Consider the following 9,906-nt stretch of genomic DNA (forward strand, 5'->3'; position numbering starts at 1 on the left):
AAAAAAATAATAAAAGAAAAAACTATTGATATTATTTATACATATAAATTATAACATTAACGTTGTTATATAGTAACATTATAAATATAACTTCGACATACACATATATATTATATACGTACGTGTTCAAAAATATCTAGTGCTATGCAGTATCGTATATAATATTCATTTATATATAAGATAAAAATATCTTTTTATTAATTTATTAAAACTTTTAATCACGATGAACGCACGAATAAATTTTAGGAAACATTTTGTTGATTTAGAAATATTTAAAAAATACCTCGAATATATTATTTCGAACATAAAAATTAAAAAATGAGTGTTGCTCTGAGTATCGGTAAGTGACGCCATTTCCAGATATCCGCCACGTTGCCAAATCGGATGTCGTTCAACTCATGATTGTCTCTGGTAAAAAATTATCGTTTATGCAATGCGTGTTTTCTCGTATATCGAAGTAGTAGTGTTGTGCTGTCAGGATAAAATCAGTTATGTTAAATTTTATTAAAAACACGAGGTGCCTGCGTTGGGCCTTCGTGAAATAACACGAATTATAATATATGAACCAAATACGTTCAAATAATATTTCACCGAAAATTTCTGGTTACTACAGAGGTAAATAATGCATCGAAACAATTTAATTGTTAGGAAAGGATCAATTTCGAAGTATATTTCTTTTTTTTGCATTTTTTATCCCGTGGACTTTACTCTCTTTGTTCTTTCATCTCAATTTCATCTGCAGTTTTCTGTAAATCGAATTCATTTGATTATATTTAATATTGTGCAGCAATTTTTTTATTACTATAAGTAGCATTTATTTTCATTAAATATGTCGCATTGCAGTCACAACATGTTTGATTTATTAATACAGGAAAATGATAATATACAAATATGCGTAACATATTCATGCAAGTGGATGATTAATCATTGGTCATATGGTCATATGGTCATATATACTTACATCATATTGTTATTAGATCTATTGTTCTAACGTAATAAGAAAAGTTTATTTTTTTTGGTATTGCTATAGAATAAAAGGTAATACGAAGATTAAATTATCAAGAGAAACTTGTTTGTGTGATATAGTACTATTGACAAAGAAAATCTATATTCTTCTTTTGTCTTTGTTGATCTTGAAAAGATATATATAAGCCAGTATGATAAATACAATTACATTGTTTCTTATTATTGACTTTATATAGAATGTTGTATCACGTTGGATTCAAAGAATCAGAATCACTTGTATGTTCAAAGTTACGTTGTAAGAATAGGACAATCGTTATAAAGTAGTATAAGTAAATAGCTGCAGTTAAAGTAAAATATAAATTTATTTCTAAAAAAAAAGAAAGGAAGGAAGAGAAAACAAATTCTACCATAAGCATTTTATACACGATTAGTAATGTGATTGAAAATATAATGATTGTATATCACAAAAGGACCCTTTTTACAGAAAATTAGTTGATGTCAATTGAACAAATCTTGAAACAAAAAAAATTGAAAGAGAATAATTGAGAAAAAAATAAAGATAATAATATGCAGCAGATGTGGTTTATAGAAAACAAAGAGGATATCAAACAATTAGAGGCAACGCCTAACGTAGCATCTAAAAATAATCCATCCACTATGAAGGATTCTAAGAGAGATTGGATTTTTAGAGTACAGGTAATCAGGAATTTGTGATTGTTAGATATATTCAATAAATTAAAAAAAAATAGAAAATATAAGGAAATAAAATCATTATGTTTTTAGGTGCCGGATTTAGAAAAAAATGAATGTTTATATGTTGTGGGAGATTTACCTGAATTAGGGGCATGGAATCATAATCAGGCGATTCAAATGTTCGAAGAACATACTGCTCAAGATGCTTCAGCAGTTTCTAAGAATAGTGGGTATTATAATATTGATAATGTAGATAATACTACAGATGCAGGAGATAACATTTATCATGAGATAGAAAAGTAAGTATTGGTGAAATATCATTACTTTTTTTTTGGGTGCATGTTGCAAGTCATATTCATGATATAAATCATTATACTTTAATCACATTATCAAATGCCAATATCTTATTCTAATCGAAATTTATTATAATTATAATTTAAGATTATCAGTAAAGATTTAAATATTTCAGAGGACAGATTTTTTCTCAAAAGGTTGCATTACCCGTTGATACAGATATCAAGTATCGATATTTTATTGCTGTTATATGTCAATCCAATGGTACGAAGAATTCATCCAAGATTCTTATTATTCGCAAGTGGGAAACTCACATGATATCTCGTCAAATTAAGAAAAACAGTACGTTCATAAAACGTAAAGTATGTGAATTAATTTGATGTTTTTTTGTAACAATTATTTTTCTTTTAGTACCTAGTAATTTTGTGAATGATACATTGCCAGATCCAGAAATATTTGGTTGTCATAATGGCTATTGTAAAGTTGAACGTGGTTGGCTTACAGATGAAACTGTGATACAATTTAAAATTTTTGATAATCCAATTAAATTATGGAAACATCAATATAAAAATAGAAATATTAACATTAAGGTATAATTACTATTTAATTTTTTTTATTTATCATCATTGAAAAAAAATAAGGGGAGAAAAGAAAGATAATAATTTTTTTATTATTACACAGATGACTCCACTAAATTTAGTTAAGCAGCACTCCTACGAATTACAACAATTTGGAAATGATTATATAGATGATTCTACGGATACTCAAGACATTATCGATCAATCCGGTTTTAGTATTACAGAAATTGCAGTAAGTGTAAATTATTCTGTTTTTTTAATAACGAAATTGATAACGTAATATCGTAATTGTAAACATTTTTTTTAATAACGTAATATTGAAAATCGAAGTAACGTTTGTTTGCATTATTCTTTATAAAAGGTAATGAACGACGAAGAAGCACAGTTCAGATACCAGGAACAATTTGGTCGAGCTTATGCAGAAGACGAGTGTATTATCTTCAATATTGCTGTTCGTTATCTCGAATCTGTTGTAAGTATAATACTGAGTTTTCTAACAAAAGGACAATAGATGCATAAATTCGTGATAAACCATTAGCTGGTATTTATTGCTTACTCATTCGTTCGATATAAATCAACATTTGACTATATTGTACAATGTTTATAAAAAGTAAATCAATTTATTTCATATTTTTTATTTCAAAAAATATATATTAAAAGAGCAGTAAACTTGAGTATACAATGATAATTACGATAATAAACATACCAAAGAGCAATTAATAGCAGACCGATGGTGATTCACAAATAGATAAATCACAGTGAAGGAATAAGTATTGACCAAGTTTTCAGTAGACCACGAGTAGGCTGGCCACATCTTCTATCGCGATATATTCAAATTATTTGGTAAAAGATAATTAAACTTGTTCAGCAGTTATTGCCCTCCTTGGAATCTGCCAGCGACGTCAGACGAAATGGCTTGGACAGAAGACATCCTTCTGCTTATACAAAGCAAGACTTCTGGTGCAAATGATGATGCTAACATGCAATCTGATGTATCGATGCTAAGCATCGTCTACCACTTTACGTCTGTGTCACATGACATCACACAGAGATATGATGGTTTTGATTGTCGTTTACCCTACCTCTACCCATCCTTGGGCTATTGTCTTTCGTAAATTTTTAATTATTCAATCAATCAAAGCATAGAAATTTGAATGATTTCTTTGTCATCATATGTAGTAAAGTTTATCACACAATTTGACAATGCACATGAGATCGATTTACGTTAGTCATAGTCATCCTAAAAAATGTCCCCTAAAAGTTTTGCGATGTCAACGCTATCACATGTCATATCCATCTGTGTACGTCGGAAATGGTGAGATTCCCATCACTTCTCTATATCCTTTTAGATGTATTACTAATATTTTCTAGCTCTGACCAACTCTACTGTACCGTACGTGACACCGCTGTGCGGGCAATGCCAGACTAAGCTGTCCATATCTTCTGAATCCGAATTTTTGCAAACTTTGCAGATATTTGATTTCGAAATTTAATAATGAATGATCAGCAGGTGTTGCGAGATTTCCGTCACCAAGCAGTGTACAGCATTTGACAATTATTGGTTTGGTTCATTGCTAGATTATGTAGGAAATAAATTACATTCTATTTCAATTAGTCCTCGATATTTTTTGTCTTGCTCTTCTCAATAAATAGAGATATATCAAATCACGTAGAAAAAATATTTATGAAGAAAATACAATTTAATTCCTACACCTGTGTGTGATCAAGGAATATCAAATCAGTAGTTATTAGAATGTATAATTTACAATTACATTTGTTTGCTTAATGCAGTTACATTGCTAACCGACCGAAAGGTAAATGCATAATAGTAAGTTCGTCGATGTTAGTCTCCTTGATCACTATAATTTGCTCATGTTAGAATAAGTTCTAATATGTACTATTAAGCTATAAGTGTTCTGTAAGAGCTTTTATGTTGTTAGAAATATTTGTATTTTTCCCAATTTGCATTAAGTAGAGTATTGTTTCAGGCATATTTAGTGGACTACTACGTATACAGTTCAAAGACTTTCCCAGGTGAACCACCAAATCATATTGGATTCAGTTACATCTTACCTAGTACATTGCAATCCAGTGTTGGTATCTTGACAGTGCCGATTACTAGTACCAAACATAGACCAATTGGTAAAAAAATTTATGTAATTTAATAAGAGAAATCCAATAAAAAATGACCTTGACTGATAGACTTATATTACAGGACAATTAACAGTCGAATATGTTGTTATAAAATCAATTCCAAATTATCCATGGGATATGAGTATTTCATATGCAAAGCATTGGGAACAAAGATGGTCTGGCTTGGACGTGGGTCATAGAGGACTTGGCACTTCTTTTAAATTTGAGACAAAAAAGTAAGTTGTTTCATAAGTTGAAAAAGAACACTAGTACGACGATAATGTCTGTGTGAAAAGATATACGAATATTAAAATATTTATTTGTACTTTTTCATTCAGTTGTGCTAATGTCAGAGAAAACACTATAGCATCTTTAAAAACTGCATCATATCATGGTGCTGATATGGTAGAATTTGACGTTCAATTATCGAAAGATTACGTACCAGTTATATACCACGATTTTTACGTATCAATTTCAATAAAACGTAAAAAACAAATAGAAGCAATGGACACGTTGGACATACCAGTTAAGGATCTAACTTTGGAACAACTTCACCTATTGAAGGTATATATATATATTTTTTATAATATTGAATTAAATATTTTTGTATAGGAGATACTATTATTAGTCTTAATAAAGCAATTTTTTCATTGTATATTTTATCATATAGGTAAATAAAATAAATATTCTATAAAAAAAGTCAATCAATAATCAATGGAATAGTGTAATATGTATATATATATCCGTTTTGGTAATGTTATTTCAGACTATCCAGTCCAAGATTCAACTTATGAAACATCGGATATCATAATCTTTCATATAACATCTACTTATATAGTACAGCTTAATTTTAATGCTTTCTTTGCTTTTGATGTGCCTTTTTTTTTTTTTTTTCCTTAGAGTCATTACAGAGAAGTGCATTATATAAAACCATAAGGTGTCATATATTTATAACTTCGTTTATATGAAATGTCCGTTCGTGTTTGTTTATTTTTAATATTCAACAGGACCTTTATTACCCGGGCGACTCGTTGGGTAAGGTGCTGTATTTCGTTGATAAAAGTGAGCAGGGGGTTAACCAACTGGTGAGCTTTCATATCGCTTTGCAGCTTGGCTCTTTGCCAAAAATTAATTGGTCAGATGTCTGAATAACCTGATGCATGCTTACATAATTTTTCAAATTTATATATCATATTCTTTATAATATAGGATAAATAAATTATCTTTGCGGATATAAAAAAAAGAAATTCAAAATTTCATCATAAATCATTGAAAGATATAAAAATATCTTATTCATCATCAAGGCAATACTAGCAAAAAAATTCTACATAGAATTGCTTTAAAAAGTCAATCACGTTTTAATAACCACGCATACACCAGTTTCACCCCTTTTAACGTGCATTAAAATAAAAATTCAGTTTATAAAATCATTCATAGGAATACAGCCACTTCTACCATAGCATGTTACCAATATTACAAGGGGTATGTTATGATGTTTCCGAAATTTGCATCGTCCTGCTTTCAAAAAAATATCTATCTTCTTGCAAATCATTTGATGCTCAGTTCACAAATTTTACGATAAAGAATAGCACCTTCAAGAGTTTTTTGTTATAGCTAAGTTGTTCTCATAATTGACATATCTTTTTTATAGGTTTACCACGTGGCAGAGGGCCGAGAAAAACTTCCTCGATTTTTTGATGAAGATCTAGAAGATCATCAACCTTTTCCCACTCTTCAAAGTGTACTTCTTGAGTTAGAGCCACATGTTGGATGCAACATTGAAATTAAATGGACTATGCAGTTAAAGGTGTGACTTTTTATATAAAAGCATTACTTTTGTAATATTATTATATTTCATCGTTGATCTAACATATCAATTTATTTCGACTAGGATGGTACATTTGAACTTAATCATCCATTTGATCTAAATATGTATCTGGATACGATATTGAAAGTTGTTTTGGAATATGGGGGTGACAGAAAAATAGTTTTCTCATCCTTCAATCCTGATATTTGTGTTATGATACGTCTGAAACAAAACAAATATCCAGTGGTATTTTTAACTCAAGGCATAACTTCGAAGTATCCAACTTACCATGATCCCAGATGTCAAACAATACCAATGGCTATAAGACATGCATTGGCGGCAGATATTTTAGGAATTAATGTTCATACCGAAGATATTCTTAGAGATCCTTCGCAAGTAAAATTGGTAAAGGACGCTGGTTTAATCATCTTTTGTTGGGGCGATGATAATAATGATAAGGATACTATTCGTCATCTTAAAAAACTTGGTCTACATGCAGTCATATACGATAAGTCAGTATATTCAATTAAAGTATAATATATTTATACGATATATATACGTTTAAATTACGTTAATGATTATCACAAATTTTTATAGGATTGATGTATATAATTCGAAAGATATTAAAGAAAGTATATTCTTGATCGATGCAAGGGAAAGCCAAAAAGCATTAATAGCTTTGGCTCAGTCTAGTCAAGCAGATAATACGACAGAAAAAGCAATTCCTGATTCGATTAATATGGATTATAGCAATGAAAAGGTAATGTTGTTTTTAAACACTTATCATACAATGTAATTACAAATCCTAATGTTTCTTTTTCATTTTTCTTAGGGATGTCTTTTAAATTTGGAAGAGACAAGAAATTTATTATCGACTTCAACGGCAACATCCGCTTCCAGCCTTGATAGTAAAAATAATGTTGGTGCAGATAATATATATATGACTAAAGTGCCATCTTCTTCAAAAAATAATGAAGTTAGTAAAATTACCAAAGATTTTGACGCATATGCAAAATCTTTTGGACATACAAACAAAACTAGAAATATTTCTGATATAATGAGTGGTCAGACCACAGCCTTACCCGAAGCCTATGGAGAAGATGAATCAGCGAAGGATTGCCTTTGATGTTTCTCTTTTAAAAAATCTTTTGTTTCCTGGTTTTAATGTACTAGACAACATACTTGGAGTAGGATACCATTAAAGAAACCAGAAAGATAACGACAATTTTATGAATATTTCGTAATTAATATATCTATTTCCTACAATGTTTGTAGTACAGAGGCTTAAACCGTTCTTCAGGTTTCTTATCAATTTTTTTTTTTTCATCGCGTTTGCGTTAATATTATAAATTAACTTATGTAACCGTATATATGAAGAATATGTATAGTACAGTTAATCTGAAATTGTAATCGATTTCTAAATCGATTTACATATTTCCTTCTGCGTATAATTTTTCTAAATCAAACAAATTTTACTTTGACATAAGTTGGCCTGTTCGGTTCCTGTAATTACTGGATTTTTCAATCAATTAATCGTCAATTTTACTCGTCCTCTTTAAACGTACTACAAGGATGCTATACATGTTAAAAGAAAACAAAAAAGACATAATGAAAAGGAGAAAAGAAAAGGGGAAAAAAAAGAAAAAAAGAAAAAAAGAACGATATAATAATATGCAATGGAATTTACAAAATATTTTTAAATATTTTTATATAGCTTTTCACTGCTTTTATAATAGAATTATATCCGTTTTACACAACGTAATAAAAATTTATATTGCAGTAGTCATGTCTTCCATGCAACTATGTATGCATTAATAACATGATTTTACTCTTATCTCATATAATTAGATATTGTTAGACAAATTTAGTCAATTATAACAACTTCAATGATTAGAAAGCATCTCGCGAAGCAATCGAATATTTTGATTCTATCTTATAGAAGTTATCGCAATATAATATTTTACATTGTAATAGCATGATATTCGTGAGAATACTCAATTGCATATATCGCATTAATGCAAATTACACAATTGATATATCCGATTGCTTTATATACCCGCTTATGACAAAAAAATAAATATATCAAGATTTGATCTAATTGCAGTGAAAAGTAGTATAATGTATTGAAAGATAAATCATATATCGATTGGTTTATAATAAAATTGTCTGGTTCACACTTCTATATATATTATTTATAAGAAAAAAAAAAAAAAAAAAAAATATAGGGCAAACTTTTGTTAAAACGAATTCAATTCTAATATAAAAATTTATCATTGTTACGGATTGTTATTAAACACAGTAATTAAAAGTGAACCAAACATGCTAACGACGTTTGTTTCTGGTTTAGCATATTGATAATAACATGTGTGAGGGTATATAATAAGAATGAAAATGCAATTATTATATTGCGAATATACTAATACCGTCTACTTATCAATTTTATGACGGATTTTTTGAACGGGAATCACTTTATTACTCATTCAAAATATTTATTATATTAAAAGGACATTTTATAAGTGCTAATAAAGAAAGTCCGGTATTATCGGTAAAGAATAATCCTAATTTCTAGTAAACTGTTGTGATCATAGGGGTTTAGGCGGGCGTTTAAGTTGTTAGTACAAATATTTCTAGATATACTTTTATTTAAATAATGAAGATTATGTTATTATACATTTTATTCAAGAAAAACAAACTTTTGAAGTAAGGACAAAAGTTGTCAAATATATTTAATAAAAAAAAGGATAAAAAAAAAGATTGTGATGGTTTCATATGAATTATATCTATGTCGAGAAAAAAAATGCTTTATATATATATATATTTTTTTTTGTTGGTGACATTCTCAGATTTATTTGTGGCTATAAAATAAATAATCTTTTCATAAGACTCAACAATTGCATATCCTTTTTAATTTCTCTTTTTTTGCAAATCATTATTTTAATTTAAATGATCAGAAAAATGTGTTTATGCATTGATTATTTATTTTCATACTTTGGGTTCCACGATTTATATATTATCAGCACGCAATAGATATAGATATTTTAATACATATCCATAGAAATATATTTAATTTTGTAATTTTAATATATGAGAATTCATACGAAATAGAAAAAAAAGACAAACAGAAATTTTAATAATTTTTGTTTGCATATATATTCCTCTGTATGATACCTAATATATTATTGCGAAATAAATAGAAGAATAGCTTTAAAAATTAATTTCAAACATTTTGAAGTTTGTGTGTCAACTTAGTACAAATGAAATAATTGATTAAAATATTAGATCTCATGAGTAAAATTTTTTTAAGCGATTCAAAATTGAATCAACAATTATACGAATGAATCATTTTGATCTCTTACAGTACTAAAATAAATATATTTTAGAATCTAACAAGTAAATCTATTTTAAATTTAATTATCAATATCTACTAAAATATAC

The 9,906-nt window shown here is 28.4% G+C and overlaps 1 protein-coding gene across 3 annotated transcripts in view; it reads left to right on the plus strand.

Annotated features, from left to right (window-relative positions):
* Positions 1 to 187: 187 nt before the first annotated feature.
* Positions 188 to 9,906, plus strand: part of LOC127069601 (glycerophosphocholine phosphodiesterase GPCPD1-like) — an 11,994-nt gene continuing 2,275 nt past the window's right edge. The window contains exons 1-15 of one of the 3 annotated variants that reach the window (XM_051006773.1): positions 188 to 340; positions 1,451 to 1,662; positions 1,750 to 1,958; positions 2,129 to 2,295; positions 2,365 to 2,543; positions 2,635 to 2,763; positions 2,893 to 3,003; positions 4,520 to 4,673; positions 4,747 to 4,900; positions 5,003 to 5,228; positions 5,672 to 5,749; positions 6,316 to 6,471; positions 6,556 to 6,983; positions 7,069 to 7,231; positions 7,304 to 9,906. The exon at positions 7,304 to 9,906 is cut by the window's right edge and continues 2,275 nt beyond it. In XM_051006773.1, coding sequence (XP_050862730.1) covers positions 1,534 to 1,662; positions 1,750 to 1,958; positions 2,129 to 2,295; positions 2,365 to 2,543; positions 2,635 to 2,763; positions 2,893 to 3,003; positions 4,520 to 4,673; positions 4,747 to 4,900; positions 5,003 to 5,228; positions 5,672 to 5,749; positions 6,316 to 6,471; positions 6,556 to 6,983; positions 7,069 to 7,231; positions 7,304 to 7,597 — 2,577 coding nt within the window. In that variant the 5' untranslated portion in view covers positions 188 to 340; positions 1,451 to 1,533 and the 3' untranslated portion in view covers positions 7,598 to 9,906. The other 2 variants (XM_051006772.1, XM_051006774.1) reach the window with 2 other exon arrangements.

Source organism: Vespula vulgaris, chromosome 16 (assembly GCF_905475345.1).
Source record: "Vespula vulgaris chromosome 16, iyVesVulg1.1, whole genome shotgun sequence".
NCBI lineage: Eukaryota > Metazoa > Arthropoda > Insecta > Hymenoptera > Vespidae > Vespula > Vespula vulgaris.